Source organism: Rattus norvegicus, chromosome 5 (genome assembly GCF_021556685.1).
Source record: "Rattus norvegicus strain SHRSP/BbbUtx chromosome 5, alternate assembly SHRSP_T2T, whole genome shotgun sequence".
Classification (NCBI taxonomy): domain Eukaryota; kingdom Metazoa; phylum Chordata; class Mammalia; order Rodentia; family Muridae; genus Rattus; species Rattus norvegicus.
The window spans coordinates 10063338-10087561 of NC_141538.1; the positions used below are offsets into that span (position 1 = coordinate 10063338).

Below are 24224 nucleotides of genomic sequence, written 5' to 3' on the forward strand. Positions count from 1 at the left end.
TGACAACCTATATTGGTTTGTCAACTTGATGTGCCTGGGAAAAGGAAATCTCAGTTGAGGAATTACCTGCATCAGACTGGCCCATGAGCGTGTCTGTGTGGCATTTTCTTGATTATTGATTGACGCATGAGGGTGGCAGCTGAGTATGAACAGTACCACTCTAGGACATATCGGCTGTGGCTGGATAGGGAAGGTGCAGACGGTGAGCGAATAAGTAAGCTGTCTTTTTCTACTGGTTTACTGGTTCCTGCTTCAAACTCCTGCCTTGAGATCCCACCTTGGCTTCCCTGGATCACAGAGCAGGAGCAGTAAGTTAACATGAATCTTGTTTCCCTGAGTTGCTTTTGGTCAAAATGTTTATCAAACAAACAGAAGACAAACTAGAACGCAGTCTACCATGGAGAAAGGACACAGTAGCAAGGAGGACGAGATGGCAGGACACATAGGCACGAAGCAGAGAAGTGGTTATTAATAATTAGATTTCTCAATGTTTTTGTTTTATCCAGTCTGGGACTACAGCCCAAGGCATGGTGTCATACACACGTGGCCCAGGCCTTCCCTCCTCTGTTCAATGTCTTTAGAACATCCCCACAGACATTTCCAGAGATGGAGTTTTTCCTAAGTGACTGAAATCCACTCGTGATTAAGTATTATAGTAGGTTCCTGCCATTTCAGGAATGAATTACTTCATAGAAATAGGTAGACAGACAGACAGACAGGAATCAAGTCACCTGCTTTGCTGGAGTCCACTTCTTAGGGGAACTAAAACCAGTGCTTAGAGCCAGAATGTCGATGGATTCTTTGCAAATTGCTTGACAATATCACTCTTTAATTGTTCATGGAATTCTAGCTCAATATTTCTATCCATACATTAACACTACTCATCCCCCCACCAATTTATTTGCTGATTCATCCAAAGCATGTTTAATGAGTTCCAGATGTGACCAGGACAATAAAGCAAAGCGTAGTCCTAGACCTCAAGGAGCTGCAGTGAGTCAAAGAGACAGGTAGGGAAATAATTGCAGGCCCACTAGATAAATGCTGTAATGGAGGCAGGCTTATTTATAAACCATGAAAGATCAAGTCCAGCAAGGGAATTAAGGGTTTGTCTGAGCCAGGCTCCTAAATATCAGTAGGCTCAGTCATGTCATATATTTCATGGCTTGGATTGACATGTGGAAATCTGGAAACAACTATGCTGATTTAGCAAGCAGTGCAGAGTTTGTAAATAAAGTCCATGGTTCTCTGTGATTTTTCCAAACTTCTGAGTGGTAGCCTTTTGGGGTGGAAACCTCTACCTGAAGCAGATGAATGCTGACTGTTTGGACTTCTCAACAATCTTAGCCCTTTCTTTTGAGCCCAGGAAACAATAACAAACATGATATTTAGTACAGAACAGCTTCATCTTCAGCAGGAATGAAATTACAAATGAAGTACCTTTCATGCTCATGTAACTTGACCATTCCTAATACCCCTGTACATTCAATGTGGAGCTATGGAGAAGAAACACATGGCCAACAACACTAGATATCAGATGTCCAGATTCTGATTAAAACATGTTCTCAGGACAGGTACAGAGAGGATGGCAATTTATGGGGAATACAGGGTCTTTGTCTTTACCTGCTCCCCACTGTGAGCAACGAGACTTTGTTCTCAGATATAGATGCACTATGGGCACTTTGTGAAGTGTGGCAGTCCTGCTGATGTGAGGAAGGAGTATGACCTTGACTGTCAACCCCCACCTTAGTGCCTAGAAAAGTTGGTACCCTTAAGGTGATGGGATAAGCAATGATAGAGAGAGAGAGAGAGAGAGAGAGAGAGAGAGAGAGAGAGACAGAGACAGAGACAGAGACAGGGAGGGAGGGAGGGGGAGAGAGAGAGAGAGAGAGGGAGGGAGGGAGAGAGGGAGGGAGGGAGAGAGAGAGAGAGAGAGAGAGAGAGAGAGAGAGAGAGAGAGAGAGAGAGACTGTTTCATTTCTGAGATATCTTTACCCTAAGTAGGCAAGGAATCCTGTAAAGCAGCATTGTGAACCATGATGTTCACTTTGGGAATTTTGTGCATACACGCAAAATAGTACTGCGTTGTGTTTTCCTGCCTTAATGGGTGTGACTGACCAATGCAATTTTTATTTACTCTGAAGTTCAACTCATGACTTGGACTCGGAAATTTGATTTCCTGGTAACATTACAAATAGCAGCATGTTAAAAAATCGCTCTTTTAACATGACCCATGAGTCTTACATCATCCAAGGAGACTCACCTTATTCTTGGCAGCAGGTAGGTCACGTGTTTTATAGCATTGATACCTGTTTTACAGCATTGATAATTAAAAGCAAACTAACTAGGAGTATGTTTCCAATACTCCAAAATGACTTTTCAAATGAAGTATGCTTAGACTATTTTATCAGGAAATTGTGAATGCAAATGCATGTACTAATCAAATAATAAAATATGAGATCATGCTGGCTAGTCTTGGTTGTTAACTGGGATACACTTGGGGGTGATAGAACCTTGCTTCTGTCAGGTTGACCTGGAGGTGTGTCTGTGGGACATTTCCTTGAATGCTATAGGAGCATCCAGTCCACAGCATGACATCATGCCACCTCATTTGTATAAAAGCTAGCCAGGCACCCTTCAGGGAGAGCAAGCTAGTAAGCACCAGGCTTACATGGCCTGTGCTTCTGTTTCTGTGCTGACTTCCTTAAGCTATGGACTGGAAGGTCAAATCAACACTTCCTACCTCCTGACTTGCTTTTGGTCATGGTATTTATCGCAGCAACAGAAAACAACATAGAATAATATTCACGTAAAATATAAAGGTGAAAGATACCACCCAGTTGGAATCTTCCATTTCACAGATGAGTAAAATAGAGGCCCACACAATCTTCATTATTTGCTTGACCAGTTAATGTCCATCAAACCAAAACACAAAGGAATTGTCTTTTGCTCTATGGTTTTCCTAACATGTGAACACTCAGAACCAATGCGCCTAAAATTAAACTACCATGTGTTCTTTGTCGCGAAATTGTATCTTAGTATTAAAACTTTTTCTTATCCTTACTAAATATCTACATATCTCCATTTTGAGGTACTGTGAATCATATAGAACAATTCCTTGGTTCTCAAGTGCAAATACAAAAAACCAGAGAGTACCTTTTAAGCTCTTTATTTGACAATAGACATGATAAGTGATTCTGAAAGTTAGGGAGTGAGATCGGGAGGCTAGCTGGCCACATTATCTTTTAAAGATAGTTAAGTGTAAAGAACTACATTTATTGACTCTATTTTGAAAGCTCTTAAACATTCCCTCCCTGAAGGTGTTGAGTGTCTGAAGGTGCAGAATTGATCAACCATGAAATGGTGACCTAATGTCAACTTGCGAAGAATTAGTATAATAATATCCATGCCCTGAGGGGAAAGCCTCAGCCCGGCGCTGGTGCTTTCATCCTGGCTTGCACCACAGTCATATTTCTTTCTTAGTATTTCCTCTTTGCATTGTGGGGCTGCTGACATTGACAGATAGCAGGGGAGAAACTGAATTCAAGAAGAAGAAAAAAAAAGAGGAGGAAGCATGTTCTGTACTGTTGGCTCAAAAATAATGCGTGTGTGACGCTCTCTGGGAGCCCACTCCTCTCCTTTCTTCTTGATCTGCGGCTGCTGACAGCAGGCATCACTGAGCTATAATTTGGTCGCATTTGGCTCATGTAAATTGTGATAAACAGGGAGCCCATAATATTTATTTTAGAGATTCATTCAGTGAAGTAAGCATTCTTGACTTGTGTATACATGCTGTGAATGGAAGGCTGCAGATGTACGGCACTATTAACATGGCTGTATGATTTTCTCCACACAGGTGTGGAGCGTTGAAACGCTTTGAAGAAGTGTGTTGCTAATAGCCCATATATAATTGCAGAGAAGTCTTCAATGGAAGCCCTTCGTGAGATAAATGGACAGTCTGTAAGTAAACAGAACATCAGTCTTAAGCAAAGAGTTATGGCTTTTAAGATTGTAATGACTATTTTTGTTGTAATCCGAGTGTCTGGAAATCTCTCAGTCTCTCTACCAATTTTTAATGATTTTGAACCTTATGAATTAAGTAGTACACCAATTTCATCAGCCTAACCTAATTTATGACTCTTCTTAGAGGTATCAGCTATCAAAAGTCAAGTCAGAGAGGAAGAGCCAACCTTCAGTATTATGTAATTACACCAATATGTACAGCACAGTTTTAATGCTTATTACATTTTCCCTTGCCTGAGGGAAAGCATATTGTCTCACAAAACTTAAAATTAATTCCTGTTTTAGATGGCTTAATATGTATTTTTTTATAGTATATAAAGTGTGTGTTTAAAATGTATGTTTGATATGGAATTTCCATAGCCTGACAAACTCCCAAATGGATTTCAAATAAAGGAATCTCAGGTTATGCTTAGTTTATCTTGTAAGCAAAGAAAAGGTTCAGACATGTTACTCAGAAACATTTAGCGAGGCTTCTAAAGGACTGTTTCTCATTTGAAGTCATCATATCCAACTTCTGAGTTGTTTCCGTGAGTTAAAGTTCCTTCCTTAGGAAATGTCTCTAGCAGCATTTTGGGTTAGGATACAGGACTTTATGTTCTAGGTGCCCTGATCAGATGAAAGGCTTTCAGGCATCATGGCCTGGCTTTGCACACAATGGAATTATCACAAACCTAGAATGTAATCTTTAGTAATGCTGTTGTGGTTCCTGTAAGTGTGTGTCTTACAAGCCCTTTCGGTGTTATGCAATCAGCTCTAACTGCTAATGGATACGGATTTTAATAACCAATGGTCAAGTGCTATCATGCTAGCTTTAGTTGTACTGTATGCAATTACAGAGTAGACTTTATGGATCCTGTAAGCCATCTGTGAGGTAATTCAGATAAAGTACTTCAGGACCACTTTGTATGATGTAGCTTTTACCCTAAGCAGGAAACAAGCATCAGTAATCGATTTAGTTATTTATTTTATTTAAACTCCTACTAGGAATCAGTGGTATTGCAATTTATTATATGAAAGTACTTGCATAATTCACATAATATCAATGAAAAATAACATCACCAGCAGCTTAATACTGTCACCTTTATTATAGAGGCAAGTTGACATGTTGGAGAGTCTGACAAGTTTAACAACTTTAGCAGAGATGTGTCAGCTTGGGTGACCACGTGTTGTATTTTGCCAATACTAATTTAAGAGCAAAAAATTACAATTCAAAACTAAAATAATTAATTTGTAAAAAGCATAAGGATTCAGAGGAATGCATTGACTTTCAACAAAAATGCCATGCTGCCGACACTTTGAAAACCTCTTCATTGTGTATGTTCATGGTACTGTGGTGCATAAGGACATCCACACGTATTATACAACAAATATATTGGCCCTGTATCCTTAACCTTCTTTTCTCCCTCCTCCTGTTTGTCCCCCTTCAGAGCAAAATAACAAGTTTAGTGAGCAACATAGTTACATGTCATTGTTCTTTCCCTGTCTGTCTTTGTCTGTCTCTCTGTCTTTCTGTCTCTCTGTCTCTCTGTCTCTCTCTCTCCCTCTCTCTTCCTCTCCTGTCCATGAACATGAAGCAGTTTCGAGAATGACCAGCACAAAAGCAGACAGGGCCGCTTCTCAAAGAAAAATGCCATGTGGTCTTGATTGGAGGAGCCTTTCCTGGCCATTGGGCTCCTGTGTGCTCAGTCAAGAATGAGCATCTTTTCTTCAGAGGCTCCTGTGTGGAGGCTTCGGGTGGGCTCCCTTCCTTCAGCCCCCAGGATCCCTTCCCCTTAAAGACAGTTTCAGGATGGAAAGAAGACCTAGAACTTTGGCTGCAAGTGTTGGTAGTACTTAGGACAAAAGAGCAGATAATGTCTCGAACCAGTAACAAGAGTGTTCACACTTGGAAGCAGGGAACCAATAACAAGAGTGTTCACACTTGCAAGCAGGGAATCAGTAACAAGAGTGTTCACACTTGGAAGCAGGGAACCAGTAACAAGAGTGTTCACACTTGCAAGCAGGGAATCAGTAACAAGAGTGTTCACACTTGCAAGGAGGGAATCAGTAACAAGAGTGTTCACACTTGCAAGCAGGGAACCAGTAACAAGAGTGTTCACACTTGCAAGGAGGGAATCAGTAACAAGAGTGTTCACACTTGCAAGCAGGGAATCAGTAACAAGAGTGTTCACACTTGGAAGCAGGGAACCAGTAACAAGAGTGTTCACACTTGCAAGCAGGAAATCAGTAACAAGAGTGTTCACACTTGCAAGCAGGGAATCAGTAACAAGAGTGTTCACACTTGCAAGCAGGGAATCAGTAACAAGAGTGTTCACACTTGGAAGCAGGGAACCAGTAACAAGAGTGTTCACACTTGCAAGCAGGAAATCAGTAACAAGAGTGCTCACACTTGCAACGGGGAACCAGTAACAAGAGTATTCACACTTGTAACAGGGAACCAGTAACAAGAGTGTTCACACTTGCAAGCAGGGAATCAGTAACAAGAGTGCTCACACTTGCAACGGGGAACCAGTAACAAGAGTGTTCACACTTGCAACAGGGAAACAGTAACAAGAGTGTTCACACTTGCAAGTAGGGTTAAAATTTCTTTTGCTCCTCTTTCTTATCACAACTCAACTGTATCTGATACAAATTTAAAAAGCACACCATACCCCTATCCATGTGCTGTGTGCATGGATTCCTTGTTCCATGTGCTGACAGAGACGACCCTCTCAGCCCAGTTGTGACAAACAAGCATATCCATATGACCCTCGCCTTTCACTAAGCACAGCTCCCCTCGCCTTACAACTTTAGTTCCTGTTTTGTTCAATATGCTCCAGTGTCCATCCCCTGAACCCACAGACAAGCATTGTTCATGGAGCTTCCCTTCCAACTCTGCCTATTGCTTCAAAAACGCATGTATTTTGAATCCTTCCTTCCACTAAGTCCCTTACTTCTGTTTTCCCTTCCCATTGTACCTATAAGCCGCCTCAAGATGATTGTAGTTAGTCTGCTGATGTTTTGTTTTTACCCTATGGGTAGCGTGCACTGCATATATGTCTTTTGGAAAACATTAAACGTTTTTAAGGTCTGTCTCTGAGAACTTTGATCGTCGCACAGTAGAATGAAGAGAATGAGAGTTACACCGCAGGACCAGTCCTTTGCACAGCAGCTGTCCTGCCATTAGCTTCCGTTCTATAGCCTTTGCGCCCAGGACTGTACTTACGAGTGGCTCTTTGGAGGAACGCTATTGTAACTGGAATGACTCATCCTTGTTCCCTACATATCTCCATGAAAGGAATCAGACCTCTGGCTCTCCTCATCAGATATTTTTTAAAAGAAGTCTTTTGAATGGGTTCATATACAAAACTTGGCATCCAAACATAGGCGTAATACTCAGCACATCCAACTATCATTCCTCATAAGCTTGTGAAGCTCCAGTGACTCGGTTCTCCTTGATTCTTTGCTCCGAGGTACAGAACTGTGACAAGAAGGGAAAAGATAGTGGCACTCTGTATGTCTCCCACTTATTCCAGAAGGCTGGACTGGGCATAGAGCAGACAGAAGTGCAATCGCAGTCGCTGGTCTTTTCACCTCAGACAGCTGGAAAGTGCAGGCAGTCCCTGGAAGGGAATGACTGAGAGATGTGTCTTGTCACTTTTGTGGGTGTGATGATTGTGTTTGAGAAGCTTCTAAACCACCAGGCCCAGCAGCTCACTAGTGGCTACACCACTGAAGAAAATCTCCCCGCCTCCCCTAACAACCATGCCTGCCTAGAGATCTGTGGGTTCGGATAGGTCCTCAAGAGCCCCTCCCACCTCCATGGCAAGACATTGTGCAGCAATTTGGTGCTATGAATTGTCCAGTGAGATGGCCATGTCAAGCCTGGTAGATAGTTCCTCAGCTCTCCACCCCTTCCTGTGCTTGGGGATAGGATTTTCAGCATCAGGCTCAGCAGCTATATGATGAAGTGGTAGCATTTCTTTCTCTCTTTTTCTTACTTCAAATTATAAGTTTGCAGTTCAAATGGAATGATTATTCAAGAAGTCTTTTTAAAAATAAAAATGCAATATAATTTGAATGCACTGCTTACCGGCAACATCTCTAAAAGGGACTGGAGTGGTTTCTCAGCAGTTAAGAGCAATGGCTGCCCTTTAGAGGAATCAGGTTTGAATCCCAGCACCCACATGGTAGCTCATAACCATCTGTGACTCCACTCCCAGGGGGAAACCAATGCCCTACCTTCTTCTGGCCTCCATGTATTCCAGCGAAACTCATGATACAAAGACATACGTACACATAGGCAAAAATCCTCACATTACATAAAGTGAAATAAATTTAAAAATGTTAAATTTCCAGAAAAACATAGGCCACCATAAGACATTACCTGATTATGCTCCAATCTACAAAACAAACACACAAACAAAACCCAGAAAACTTAAAAATGCAGCAAACTTCCACAGCTACACCAGAGAGAAAGACCAGCATGCATAAGTGTGACTGGAGTGTTGGCAGCTGGTGGGGAGGGCTAGAATTGAGGCGTTTTATTACAAAGCCAGGTAACTTACTTGAACCTAGAAAGTTTCAGAAGATTATCTTTTAGCTCCTTTAGGATAATGGCACTTTTAGGGTTCTATTATAATTCTTGAAACTCAAATTTGGCTCCTTTAAGTTAAGGTAAATTTGCATTAATAATGACAGTTTTTATTTGGCTATTAAATTTCTCAGTAAAAAAGCGTTAAATAAAACATGCATATATCTTAATTTTTGTACTGGGGGACTCTAGAAAGAAAAGGTGACTTTGAAATAAAATGGAAAATTTCAGTAATGATCTTATTAATAGAAACAAGCAAAGCCCATAATGGCTTTCACCAGAAGTTATGATATAAATATCACCGGCATTAGAAGTCAAACTGGGGTTGCTGCAGAGATGGCTCAGTGGTTAAGAGCACTGACTGCTCTTCTGGAGGTGCTGAGTTCAATTCCCGGCAACCACATGGTCGCTCACAACCATCTGTAATGAGATCTGATGCCCTCTTCTGGTGTGTCTGGAGATAGCTAAAGTGTACTCACATCGTCAATCAATCAATCAATCAATCATCAATCCATCAGCAGCAGCAGCAGCAGCAGCAAATAAAAACAGTCAAACTCTGCAGTTATGACTATGACACAGGTTTTATTTGAACAGCCTAGGGTACATTATGAAAACCCAGACTGGTAGACAGCCACTGTTGGACTAGCTGGACATAAGCCTGAGAGCCACTCTAATAAATCCCATACACTTGTGTGTGTGTGTGTGTGTGTGTGTGTGTGTGCGCGCGCGCGCGTGTGCACGTGCGTGTGCATATTCACTGTAGTAACACAGGATCTTAGCACTTGATGTACCATCACCTACATTTTGAGTGCCTTGATGGAAAATCTAACAATGAACACATGTAACTGTTTTCTAGCACTTAAGGGGTTTTCCATATCCATCAGCTTCAGGCTGTGGCTTTAGCACCCTGGATCTCTTCTCTCCCTTTGTCCGTCTGAGAGTGTAGGAGTGTCCGCTTTTAGCACCAGCTAGTTTGATCTGGAACTGAGGTTACACTGATCCAGATACACGGATTATACACTAAACAAATTACAACTTGAATACAGGAAGCTGGAACATGGTAAAGACAGCAAGGAATGTTAAGTGCATCGGGACTGGGGATTTCGCTCAGGAGGCAAGCGCAAAGCACTGCTTCATTCCCTTATATTCGGATGAGGAGCGGGTAAGGGATTTAACGATGGAGGATTTCAATAAATAGTGTCAAGAACTCCACCTCTGAGCTTCCATTCTGTTTTTAGAAATAGATCATAAGATATATATTGGTGGGTCTATGCGATGAAGAAATAAAATTGCATATGCCAAAGCACTCCCTCTGTAAGTGCAGTGAGGTAGGCGAGACCCAGGGTTCAGGCCTGGGGCACCTTTTAGCCATAGTTCCTTCTCATTTGCAGAGTGGGAAATGGTGTCTGTGTGAACAGAAATAGCCTAGGAGCAGCATGGGGAGAGGAAGCTCAGACTCCAGCCGGACTCTGTGCACACACCTCAGCTGCCATGCACACAAGCTGCCCAACCCCTAACAAGTGCATTGCATCTGCTGGGCCAATTCCCATATCTGACAATGACTGATGTTCAGGGGGATCACGTAGACTTCATGGCCTCTCGGTGATTTCTGTTATTATTAATACTATCCCAAATGTTCAGTAAGTACTTGATAAGATTTATTTAATTAAAGTGTATTTGACTGTGGGAGGAATAAGTTACCATTCCTTTTTTTATTTACATTTCAAATGTTATCCCCTTTCCCAGTTTTCCCTCTGCAAATACCCTATCCCATCCCCCTCTTACTCTGCTTCAATAGGGTGCTCCCCAACCCACCCACCCACTCCCACCTCACCACGCTAGCATTCCTCTACACTGGGGCATTGAGCCTTCACAGGACCAGCTGCCTCCCCTCCCATTGATGCCAGAAAAGGCCCCTTCAGCACCTTCAGTCCTTCCCCTAACTCCTCCACTGGGGTCCCTGTGCTCAGTCCAGTGGTTGGCTTCCAGCATCCCCATCTGTATTTGTCAGGCTCTGGCAGAGTCTCTCAGGAGACAGCTGTATCAGGTTCCCATTAGCAAGCACTAGTGGCATTAGCAATAGTGTCTGGGTTTGGTGTCTGCATGTGGGATGATCACCAGGTAGGGTAGTCTCAGGATGGCCTTTCCTTCAGTCTCTGCTCCACTCTTCCTTCCTATATTTCCTTTAGGAAACTTTCAAGGTTAAAAGTTCGGAGATGGGTGGGTGGTCCCATCCCTCAACCAGGGAGGGGGTGATGGTGGTGGGTGGCTGGGTGGGTGGGTGGGGGAGCACCCTTCCTAACCTCTAGATATGGTCTTAACTGGTTCTTCCTCCCCTTTGTGGGGTATTTCGGCTAATGTCATCCCCATGGGGTCCTGGGAGGATCTTGCTTTCCTGGCATCTGGGACTTTCTCGTTGCTACCCCCAGATCCCCATCCCCATTGCTACACACCTGTGTTCAATTTCCTGACCCTCTGTACATCTCCGCCATCTCCTCCCATATCTGATTCTGCCCCTCTTCCCCTCTCCCATCCTTTCTTCCTTCCACATCCCTCCCATCCTCTACCTCCCTTGATTATTTTGTTCTCCCTTCTAAGTAGGACGGAAACATTCATACTTTGGTCTTCCTTCCTCTTGAGCTCCATGTGGTCCGTGAGTTGTATCATGGGTATTCCAAGTTTTGTGCCTAATATCCACTTATCAGTGAATACATACCATGTGTATGTATTCTTTTGTGACTGAGTTACCTCATACAGGATGATACTATCTAGATCCATCCATTTGCCTATGATTTCATGAAATCATTGTTTTTAATATCTGAGTAGTACTCCATTGTGTAAATGTACCACATTTTCTGTATCCACTCCTCTGTTGAGGGACATCTGGGTTGTTTTCAGTTTCTGACTATTATAAATATGGCTGCTATGAGCATAGTGGAGCATAGTGGAGCTTATTACATGTTGGAGTATCTTTTGGGTGTATGCCTAGGAGTGGTATAGCTAGGTCCTCAAGTAGTACTATGTCCAGTTTTCAGAGGAACTGCCAGACTGATTTCCAGAGAGGTTGTACCAGTTTGCAATCCTACCAACAATGGAATAATGTTCCTCTTTCTCCACATCCTCGCCAACATCTGCTGTCACCTGAGATTTTGATGTAAGCCATTCTGACTGGTGTGAGATTGAATCTCAGGGATGTTATGATTTGCATTTCCCTGATGACTAAAGATGTTGAACATTTCTTTAGTTGCTTCTCGGCCATTTGAGTTTCTTCAGTTGTGAATTCTCTGTTTAGCTATGTTCCCCATTTTTTAATAGGGTTAATTTTGTTCTCTGGAGTCTAACTTCTTGAGTTCTTTGTATATTTTGGATATTGGCCCTCTATCAGATGCCATTTTGTTTTATCAACAGTGTCCTTTACCTTACAGAAGCTTTGCAATTTTATGAGGTCCCATTTGTTGATTCTTGATCAGAGCATAAGTTATTGGTGTTCTGCTCTGGAAATTTTTGCCAGGGCCCATGTGTTTGAGGCTTTTCCCCACTTTTTCTTCTATTAGTTTGAGTGTATCTGGTTTTATGTGGAAGTCCTTGATTCACTTGGACTTGAGCTTTGTACAGGGAGATAAGAATGGATCAATTTGCATTCTTCTACATGCTGACCTCCAGTTGAACCAGCATCATTTGTTGAAGATGCTGTCTTTTTTTCCACTGGCTGGTTTTAGCTTCTTTGTCAAAGATCAAGTGACCATAGGTATATGGGTTCATTTCTGAGTCTTCAATTCTATTTGATCTACCTGTCTATCTCTGTACCAATATGATGTAGTTTGTATTACTATTGTTCTGTAGTAGAGCTTGAGGTCAGGGACGGTGATTCCCCCAGAATTTCTTTTATTGTTGAGAATATTTTTCATTATCCTGGGTTTTTTATTATTCCAAATGAATTTGCAAATTCCTCTTTCTAACTTTACAAAGAATTGAGTTGTGATTTTGATAGAGATTGCATTGAATCTGTAGACTGCTTTTGGCAAGATGACAATTTTACTATATTAATCCTGCCAATCCATGAGCATGGGAGATCTTTCCATCTTCTGAGGTCTTCTTTGATTTCTTTCTTCAAAGACTTGTAGTTCTTATTGTATAGATCTTTCACTGGTTTGGTTAGAGTCACCCGAAGATATTTCATATTATTTATGACTATTTTCCTAATTTCTTTCTCAGTCTGTTTACTCTTTGAGTAGAACAAGGCTACTGATTTGTTGGAGTTAATTTTATATCCAGCCACTTCTTATATCCACCAGTTCTCTGGTGGAATTTTAGGAGTCACTTAAGAATACTATCATATCATCTTTAAATAGAGATATTTTGACCTCTTGCTTTCCAATTTTTATTCTCCTGACCTCCTTTTGTCGAATTGCTCTAGCTAGAACTTCAAGTACTGTATTGAATAAACAGGGAAAGAATGGGCAGCCTTGTCTAGTCCCTGATTTTAGTGGGATTGCTTCAAGTTTCTGTCTATTTGATGTTGGCTACTGGTTTGCTGTGTATTGCTTTTACTATGTTTGGGTATGGACCTTGAATTTCTGATATTTCCAAGACTTTTAACATAAAGGGATGTTGAATTTTAAATTTTTTCTCAACATCTAATGAGATGATCATTGACCATCCTTGCATTCCTGGGACGAAGCCTACTTGATCATGATGGATGATTGTTTTGATGTGTTCTTGGATTCAGTTTTTGAGAATTTTATCAAATATTTTTGCATAGAAATTTATAAGGGAAATTGTCTGAAGTTCTCTTTCTTTGTTCAGTCTTTGTGTGTATTTTGGTATCAGCATAACTGTGGCTTCATAGAACAAGCTGGGTAGTGTTCCTTCTGTTTCTATTTTGTGGAATAGTGTGAAGAGTATTGGTATTATGTCTTCTTTAAAGGTTTGATAGAATTCTGCATTAAACCTATCTGGTCCTGGGCATTTTATGATTGGGAATCTTTTAATGGCTGCCTCCATTTCTTTAGGGGTTATGGGACTGTTTTAATGGTTCATCTGGTCTTGATTTTACTTTGGTCCCTGGTATCTGTCTAGAAAAATTGTCCATTTCATCTAGATTTTCCAGTTTTGTTGAATATAGGCTTTAACTGAAGTACAATAGGCACTTTTTCACAGGATTTTGCTGAATTTATAACTTGGGAGCTCAGACTATGGTGAAAGGGATGAGGGGAAATTTTTCATGTGAGCAGAACAGTATGGTTAGGCACACTAAGAAAGTATGTCCTCAGAGCTTAGAAGAGATGGGCCAGCAAAATTCAAATTGGGCACCAGGTTGTAATAGCAGAATGATTTTAGGTAAAAGATAAAACCCAGAAAAGACAGGAAAATTACTCCAGGGGCAGGACAGTGACATGTTTATCTTTCCAGGGCAAAGCACAATGACAAGCCATTCACGGGCCCTCAGTAAATGTTTGTTTATCTGAGCTGGTAACATTTTGTGTTCTGGTGTAGCTCACTAGGTCTACATGAAGTATGTAAATGGAGTGTGACAAAGATGGAAATTGTTTGTGACGGATGTTGGAAAGAAAGGCAAGGGAGAGCTCTAACCATGAAGAAGAGCTGACCCTTAGGTGCTTCTGCTCAGCATACTTCCAGCAATGGTACATGGGAGGCTGACTTTCTGAGCAAACACACACATCTTGATTTCTTTTTCAAATAGTGGGATCTAGGGTAATCAGTATAAATTTTTAAAATAAAAAATACCCTAGCTATACATGATGATGTACACCTGCAATCTCAGATTTCACATGGTAAGGCGGAAGGATTGCAAGGTTGGAGCCAGCTTGAACTACATCCTGAGTCTTTTACAACAAAATGCAAAGCTAACCCCTGAAGTTGTGGCATAGAAGTCACTCAGTTGGTTGCATAGATGAGAGTCCCAAGGTTGTATGCAGACTTAGTGAGGTTCTCTAGGTTGTCCTCTCCAAGCAGGTACTGATGAGTGGCTCTACAAATGCATAATGTCTCCTCCAAGCCTCCCTCCTCTAGCCTTCCAGTCAGGCTAGCCTGTGACTTTGTTGTCTTCTCTTCCTGGCCTACACAGTGCTCATTTTCAGCATGGAGAGTTTGGGAAATGATTGCTTCTGATACAAACTCTGTGTCATTCTTGGGTGCTTACATTAAACTGGAAAACTGACATCCACAAATAGTTCATATCACAGTGAATCTGTGTGTCATCAAGGACTGCACAGGACCCATCATACACTGGGCATCAGCATGAGCTTAAGGGTTTCCCCACTGAGATGAATCTCTATGTTCTAAATTTTGCTTTGCTTTGCTTTGCTACACACACACACACACACACACACACACACACACACACACCCACACATACACACAGACACACTTGTACACTTGTCTCTTAGTCTCTCAGTCAATGGTTAATATTGTTCACAGAGTGTCTACCTTTGTGTCAGCACTAATGTGGTGATGGTGATGAGTGTCCTCAGAGTCCCACATTGTAGGCTGTTTGGAGTTTGTATGTGAAACCCTCTACAGGGTTCCTATGATTAACATTAAAGGATGTGTAGAATATTATGAAAAAAGGCCACTCCATCTGGAGCCTGAGTCACTTCACTATTCCCCTCTTTAAGAGAGGAACCTTGGGCTAGAAAGATGGCTCATTGTTTAAGAGCACCGACTGTTCTTTCGGAGGTCCTGAGTTCAATTCCCAGCAACCACATAGTGGTTCACAACCAACTGTAATGGGATCTGATGCCCTCTTCTGGTGTGTCTGAAGACAACAACAGTGTACTCATATACATAAAATATAAAATAAATAAATCGAGAGAGAGAGAGAGAGAGAGAGAGAGAGAGAGAGAGAGAGAGAGGAGACCTTGTTGACAGAACTCCTTGGGAAGGGGGCTTGTTTGGATCCATCCTCATGAGTGTTGTCTAGACCTGGTGACACATTTCTAAGCAGGAAAAAGGAAGTCATAATAGCATGCTGATACTAGGTCACAAAAGCCACTGTGGCTCAGATTATCCTCTTTGGAAGTCAGCTGTGATGGAAAGGGGCACTCAGACCCCTCTATGGCCAGGCCAACATAGCCAGAACCTGCAGCCTTCTCCAGCAACCACGCAAGTGCAACAATTGGGAGCAGATCCTGGCATGACTGAAGCTCTAATAAATATTATAACAAATGTGTACTTTTAAATGTCCTTTTGTCTGCCTACCTATCTACACACACACACACACACACACACACACACACACACACAGACACACACAGACACAGACACAGACACACACACACACACACACACACACACACACACACACACACACACGATGAACCTAGAACTTAGGTAAGCAAAATGCAGACTATACTGAACTGTATTCTTCAACCCAGTGTCTGATGATGGGTTAGATTCTGGGACAATTTGTTACACAGTGATAGACAACTAACTAATGGAGTGAACCTACCAACCTAATTTTCAATTAAAATTACTAAAATACTGTTTTTGTCAGAGAGGTATTTCCTTTGTAATTATGTGTATTGTGTGGATTTGTGTGCTCAGTGCCATTGGTGACCAGAGGTGTCAGAACCCTTAGAACTGGAGTCATAAGCAATGGTGATTTGCCCGATACGAGTGCTAGAAATTGAACTCAGGTCCTCTAGGATAGCAGCTCTTAACTGCCGAGAGTCTCTCCAGACCAGACTCAGGAATTTGGAATAAAAGAAGTGAAGCTTGATAATAATTACATAAGCAAATTTAAATAATTATATACATGAAGTTCCATAAATAGAATTAGTAGTTATTAGAACTCTTTGCATTTATTTTTCTCTTTTTTTGTAAACTAGAGTCAGAAGTTAATTTTTTTATAGTTTCTTCCCTTCCCCCCAAAGAACCCTTTCCCCAAACAATAAGTGCTTTGAACTGCTAATTAGCATAGTGTTTTTTCTATCCAGTGTTGTCGGTCCTAATTTGAAAGTCTGTTTGCCTTAGATCCTGATCTCTTTAAGGACAGCAGTGGGCTGGGAGCAGCCCCTGCCTCTGGTGCTGAGACTCCCTGTTTTGTGCTGTTGTAGATAGACTTAAGTGTTTTGTTTGAGTGAATGAAGAATGAGTGAGTGAATGGACACAAATGCCTGGAGTGAAGGTTTTGTAGACAGAATCTTCACAGGCTTTGACGTGGCAACCTTCATTCTTCCTGGCTTCAGGGAGTCACGCACCCTTGCTCTGAGCTGCCTGGTGCTGCTTGTTTCTAGGAGGAGGGGCTCTTGATCTGACAAATGCCACTGCTAGGAAAAGAAGCCACATGGTCTGGCATTCCAATACTCCCAACATTCCCAGGAAGAAGTCTCAGGAACTGGAATCCCCACACTTGTGGCAAGTTGATCAGAGGATGGAAGCAATTTTACACACATGCCTTTATAAAAATAGGCGTATTATAAAAGTTAATATTAGAGATGAATTCAACCTTATTTTCACTAACCCTGTCTGAGTTAGTGAAAATAAGTGGACAAAATCAGTTAATAATCACATAGATCTCAATCATATTATTCCCCTTAAATAAGCTATATTTATTGAAGAAATTTTCCAGGGTGGCCTTAAGTTAAACTAATGACTGTAATTCCAAAGAATTTTTTATTTTTAGGCTTTTGTGTTTTTTAACTCTTGTTTTATTGACAGGGTCTCAAATAGCCCAGGCTGACCTCAAGCTCATTATGTAGCCAAAATCTTGAACTCTTGGTCTTTCTTTCTCAGCTTTCCTGCCTTCCAAACCCCAGTTCTGGGATTCTACGCATGTGGCACCATAGCAGCCTCAAAGGGATTCTTAATATTTTCATAAGAGTTCTTTCCGTTTCAAGCAAGATTCACCAGGCATTCGGCCTTAACAATATATTAGTCCACGTAATTCTGTACATTTAGTCCCGTCTCATATTAAAGCAACGACTGACCTTGGGTTCTTAGTATGAATAAGAAGATATCTAGTTGAGGGTATTGGAGGAGCCTGCTTGGGTGGGAAGCAGCTGATGGTGGCTTCTGGAAGTCCCAGTGTAGCTGCAGCCTAGCTGTGGGCCAGTCTCTAGCCATCCCTGAGGCAACATCTTTACCTCTAAAACTGAGATACTGTGTATTCTTCACCCCATATCTATACAGAATTGTTCTGAGAGGCACACCAATACTCAAACCTTCTGGCTTTGGCTCAAAGATAATGAATATTTTACTAATTTTAGTAGTTGTCTACTGTTGTATAACAAATGACTCCAAAATTGCACTTCGACAGATACCAGAGCAAGGAGTGTAGCTCTGTTATACAGCTTGGGCTTAATCTAGTCTTCTACAGAATGGCAAGGATTTGTGAATATGCATGGCTGCCATGATCTGTACTTTGAATCATCTTCAAGAGCCTGGTGCAGCCATGTGTGTAGCCCCAAGCTACTTAGAGGCTGAGGTGAGAGGATCCACTTGAGCCCATGAGCTCGAGAGCAGCTTGGGCAATATTCCAAATGTTGATTAATTTAAGATTAATATAAAAATCTTTAGATTTTTATGATACCAAGGAGAATAAGAATTTTATGTAAATGTTGTGTTATTTGAAGAATGGTGACACGGGAAATAGCATACACGTGTTCAGTACAGATGCGGTTGTTTTCTTAACTATTTCCTATAGAACTTTGGCTGAATCCATGGCTATAGCATCTCTAGCTACACAGAGAGAGCTATCTCAGTTGTGAGCATCAGAGGCTCATGAAGGCCTTTCCCAAGCACTGTGGCAACATACATACAAGCGACAAATAAATAAACACCTTCCATGCAGCACAACGAAAACGAAGCCCAGGAAGTTCTCTGGTCCTCCCCACCCTTCTTCCCATAAAAGAGAGAAGTATTGTTTTCATTACTATTATGGTGACTCCTTATTAGACTTTCTTACAGGATCCTGGGGAGGAAATGTATTTTGAAATTGCTAATTCAATTTAATTTTTTTTTATTTTGAAATTTGGAATTTATTCAAACTGTGAGCCAGGACTGTCGTCTTAACACAAGATGGTTGCCAGCGATGGTTCTGAACAATCATCACATCAGTTTGTAACATTGAAGGAAGGTTACGACTCTACTAGATCACCAGCATAGAGAAGGAGACGTCACTGGTCTGGCGCACACAGTGTGTGCTAGTGATTTTGAAAGTTGCATTAACTTTATTAATTTCTGCTACAGTGGTTGTTCAGGTGAATGGCCCTTGTTGATTCAGCCCATAGCAGTGGATTAAATTTTGATGTTACTTTGGAAGGACAGGTCTGAAATTCTTATAATAGTCTCAACCTATCTTAAAAGATCATAAACACTAAAGACATACATATTCACACATACATACTTCATATTCACACACGTACATATTTAGAAGTTTATAATTCTAATGAAGTATTTTAAAATGACAAATATACTTTCCTAAAAATGACAATGCAATTAGATCTTAGCTTGTTAGAGACATTGTTCCAAGCATGCTTCTAAGTGCATGCAAAAAAATGGCATTGACAGTAAGTTCTCCATGTAGTGATTATATATCGAGTCATTATACCAACTGGCTGTCCTCAACTATTAAACCTTAAGGAAGTCATGGAACTGATTTCTTGGAGGTACTGCTCCTGTTCTTAGGCTGGACCTGTTATGAAGGAATAAATAACCAGTGGGGGTCCCTGCAGCGGGTCTGCTCTAAGGACGCCACAGGTGCTGTTCTCGCTCCTCACCGTCTGGTGAAAACGTGCTGGAGACTGCTGGGTAGAAGACTAAGGTGAGATGATTGCCTCTACAATCCTTCCCAAGGCTGAGACTCACTGAGTTCATGGTGGCTTTTCCAGCTCCAGGGAGGGAAAGTGCACAGCTCTCTGCTGCCCCTGTGGGCTTCTCTTAGATGAGAAAACTCCCCATATTGTTCCCAAGAGGCTCACATGACACCCTTACAAATCAGAAACATTTTAAATATGTCTTCCATTCCTTGGCCAGCTCTCAAGTACAGTAAAAGTCCTTTAATTCTTTAAAGGTCTGGAAAATCTGAGTACTGATCTGTGATTAAGTTAGGTAAAGTAGGCAGGCTATAAATTAACTTAGGGATAATCCTGCTGCTTTTCTGACTTCTTTTCCGTTGTTCTCTTGTTTACAGATGCTCAGGTGGAAAGCTGTGAGTCTGATTTAGAGTACTAACTCCTCTGTCATGGCCCACAGAGAATAATAATAAAAGAACTTTTGAAAATATGTGCAGCTTAGGGAGAAGGCAAAACACAGTCTTGCTTGTCAAGTTTGGAATAGTTTCTAGTATTAATTATTAATCTATGGTTCTTGAAGCAATTCCTCTACTTTATTTTAATTGGAGGGGGATAAATATATTTAGATTATTTTAGATTTTTGTGGTTTAAAAAATGCGCTAAGAGGCCATCCATATTTATTTTTTAAAGATTTCTATAAGTAAAAGGATTCTTGGTGATGTCTTCAAACCCAGCACTTACCATGCATTCCACTGCTAGACATTTCTATCAAACCAAGTTGCGTCTTGCCTTGAACATATTTTAACTTGATTCTTTACACATTCATAGAACATTGCCTTTCACCTTCCAACTTCTAACAACCTGCCTCTCTACACGGTGAGAAATCAGATGGATTTTTTGAGTCAGGGTCTCACTGTGTAACCATGGCTACCCTGGAATTTGCTATACAGACTGGGCTCAAACTTAGAGAGATTTCCCTGCTTCTGCCTCCCATGCTGAGATCAAAGGTGTGTGCCACAACGTCTGGCCAAATTAGATATAATATTATGCTTGGTTTAATGTGATAAAAATTTAATTGAAATCAAGACTAAATCTAAGATATAATGAAAGAATTATTTATATTAAGCCAACTTTATAGTTCTCCTTATTTATGGGTGCTATTACCAACTGTTTATACTATATACATTGACTTCTATTATCCCCTCACACCCATATTTAGTTATAACACATTCTCTTTGGTCTAATTCAAAACAGTATTGGCTTAGAGTTTAGAAAAATAAAATGGACTCTTACATATTTGAGGGTTTCATATGTGTATACAATGCATCTTGATAATAGTCATTCCCAGTAAGTATTTTTAAACAACTAAAAATCGTTTGTTGATTTATTTTTTATTTTATGTAATCCAAATATGCCTATATGAGTTTGTGTACATTGTATGTGTGCAGATTAGGTGCCTGTAGAGGACAGAGGGCTTTGGGTCCCCTGCAACTGGAGCTATGGGTGGTTGGGAACTGCCTAATGTGGGTGCTGGGAACAAACCTAGGTCATTGCAAGAGCAGCACGCAGTCTTGGCCTTCAAGCCACCTCGAAGCCATCCCACCTGGAGATACGGATATTTTTTTTAAGAGTGATTATGCAAATGTATCCCTGGAGAAATGTTATTGTCTTCTGACCAGGTCCAGCCTATGATTAAATATTATTTTTAAAACTTTTCAAACAGCTACAAGTTGAACCTAGAATATTATTGACGGCTGAGGACAGAAGCGGAAACCTCAGCCCCTTCTGTAAGTTTCCGAATGAGCCTCCACTAATGTTACCTTCCTTGCTGCTTCAAGGGCTGGCTAATTTTGCAGGCATGCCTATGGAATCTAGACAAACATTCACAGCTTCAGTCTGTGCTTCTGCCCCTCATTACCTCAGCTGTGCTCAGCCCTTTGAAAGCATTAGGCCTTTGGCCTGAGAGCAAGCTCCTCTCACCCAGGCTGAACTCTGGCCCCGGGCTGTGGAGGGGGAGAGGAAGTATAGCTTCTCTTTCTCAGAGGTGTGGCTCTTCTGTTTACCCTGGAAAGAAAAGACACAAGTATCTCCTAAAGTGGATTAGCCATGGCAAGACAAGAGGATAAATTCCTACCATAAACTTTCAAGCAGCTGTGAGTAGGCAGTATGTGTGAACTTTCTTACCTTCTTAAAAGTCTTGATAGAGTTGTAGCTAAGCCCTTAACAGTCAAAAAACAAACTGCCAATGAAGTTTATTTTCTTTTTTGCTGAGTTTTCTGGACCATTGTTCCGCTTGAGGGGCCCTGTTTGTTAGTTTTGGCTCACAGACTCCAATCGCTTCAGAATCTGGTCTCCTCAGGCACCCTTAGTGTGCAGGGCTCAGGGCCTCACTGAGCAGTGCCAGAGCGAAGCCTGAAGCACTGCCTGACTTCCTGCCTGCGGTGGAGGAGGGGTTCCAAGGAGTGGGTTTGTATCTGTAATGTAAATACATAGCTGATTTGGGGGAAACTGGGATATTTTTGTTTGTTCACATGCAAGGATCCTGCTGGAAGTCTCACTTCAAGCCTGCTGTGACTCGTACACTGATCTGATTTTCTGCTTTCATGCTCCCTTTTTTTCAAAAATTTAAAATATTTAATTCAGCATTAGCTGTGCTCGAAAGCTACACAGCAGAATAAAATCACATTACAAACATTGTAGTATTAGATTTTATCACCATTTATTTCTTCGAGCCTGTCCAGGGATTTCTTCATGTTCAATAGAGCTAATTTGCAGTCAGACACTGAGGTCTTCTAGAAGACCAGCAGGCTCCAGAAACTAATTTATCCAAATAACCGGTCCCTCTCGGGCCAGCCAGAGAGGGACACCAAAATGGCCTAAGAAGGCCGAATGCCCCTTTTGAAGTCCGGGATGTTTTGACTGACTTGAAGCAGGCGGCTGGAATGAAAGGCTAAGTTTCAGTGGCCCAGGGGACTCTCTCTCTCTCCCCCTCTCCCTCTCTCTCTTCCCTCCCCCCCCCCCATTTTCAAATATTAGGTGAAACAAAGAGAAATTGCTTTCTCTAATTTACAAAGACTTAGTAATCAGGAAGCCACAGAGACGAAGAAGAAAATTCTAGTCAGAGATACCCTCTTAGGAGAAACGTTCTTACAGTGGACGCAGCCACTGTATCTGTGCTTTCTGTACCGATAGCAAAATCTATCCCCGTCAGTCATGACAAAGTATTAACCACTTCGATTTGGTACCATCTCCCAAACAGTGCTATATTTTAATCTTAATTTTATTCAACAAGCAAGAGGTTAGCATATAACTTGTTGTATGTTTACCAGAAAGATTTTTAAGGCTACTACAGTATGTATGTTTAAAGTAACTTGTGGGAGGTGATGGCCAAGAGTCACACATTCTTAGAACATCAACTCAGAAAAGGTCAAAGGCATGTTGAAGACATTTCTTACTTGCAGTACAGACGGATGAATATGCATCGCCACAGGAAAAGAAAGACACCCTTTAAATCAGCAGTTTTCAAACTACGGGTCATGATCCCTTTGGGGGTTCCAATGAGCCTTCTACAGCAGTGGCCTAAGACCATCGGAAAACACAGATTTTTGCATTACAATTCATTAGCAGTAGCAGAATTGCAGTTATGAAAGTTATGAAGTAGCAATCAAAATAACTTTCCGGTTGGGGCCGCCGCACCACGAGGACTGTATTACATGGTTGTAGGGTTAGGAAGGTTGAAAACCACTGTTCAAAATAAAAGAAAAATAGAAGCTGGAGACCAGAGCACCATGCACCAAGGTACAAACAGGAAATACGTCATTGTCTGGCACACTGTATATCACCCGTAGAGCAAACATGCATGTCTTAGGGAGAAAAGGAATTAAGTAATACTGTAATTTAAAGTTCTGAATTCAAATAGACAACAACTTAGGTTTTGAACTCAGGCCTTTTCTGGCCATTAAATGAATACCAATCCTGTGGCTGGCAAGTGTCCATTTCAAAATTAAGTGCATAATGAATTAAGCGGAAAGGAAACTATAATCTTTCTTGTTTAAGAGTTTGTCCGTGATTTTTGATTCCGTTGGTTAGTCCTCTGCCCTTGTCGCTGAGGCTGTTGGGCTTTGCTCTCTGCATTTGGTTTTCAGCTTAAAAAAAAAATAGCAGTGCTTAAAATTTGATGGATGGCCCTAAAAAGCGAGAGTACATAGAAGATACAAGAAACTCCACCTAAGGCAGAGCGGTCTAAAGGGAGGGGGTGCTGTCCTTATTCCTAACTTACAGAGAAGAAATGTTATTGCCCCTCAATTTTACATGGCCTTCAAGATTTTCTTGTAGCTACTGAGAGTAAGAAATATCAACACTTTAACAAAGTTGTGCTCAAGCACCTTTGGAAAAAGAGGAAACCGGTGTAATGAGGGCTGAGGAGGCCAGCAGTGTTGACTGATTCAGGAAGGAAGGTGAGTTAAGCTGTTTTTGGAAACTAGATCTAAGACTGCATACGTGTAGGGCAAGGTCTGAGGACCTTGTGGAGCTAGAAACACAGTGACAGTGGGAGACGGTTGCTGTGCTTGTCACGTGACTGAAAGGTCTCTGTGTTAGAAATCTTCCAGACAAGGAAAGGTGATGCGTCCTTTAAGAGGTGGGGCCTGCTGGAAGGAATCTACAGCATTCAAGTAAACCCTTGGACATGACAGTAAGTCTGACTCCTCATTCTTTCTGTCTTTCAGTGTTACTATGCAACCTTCCCCTTTCCAATGCCCTCCTCCTGTAATGGAATCTGCCTTGTAGTAACTCACCCCTCACCATAATAACAAAGAAATAAATGAAAATGATATATTTTTTTTCTTTGCCTGAAATAAAAATACAGTGATTGT

At 41.4% G+C, this 24224-nt stretch overlaps 1 protein-coding gene across 4 annotated transcripts in view; it reads left to right on the forward strand.

Annotated features, from left to right (window-relative positions):
- The window catches only part of Eya1 (EYA transcriptional coactivator and phosphatase 1), a 308446-nt gene that overhangs the window by 8684 nt on the left and 275538 nt on the right, over positions 1-24224 (forward strand). For all 4 annotated transcript variants that reach the window (XM_087550792.1, XM_087550793.1, XM_087550794.1 and 1 more), the window contains exon 2: positions 3854-3957. In XM_087550792.1, the coding sequence (XP_087406918.1) occupies positions 3925-3957 (33 nt within the window). In that variant the 5' untranslated portion in view covers positions 3854-3924. The remainder of the gene's footprint in view (positions 1-3853; positions 3958-24224) is intronic.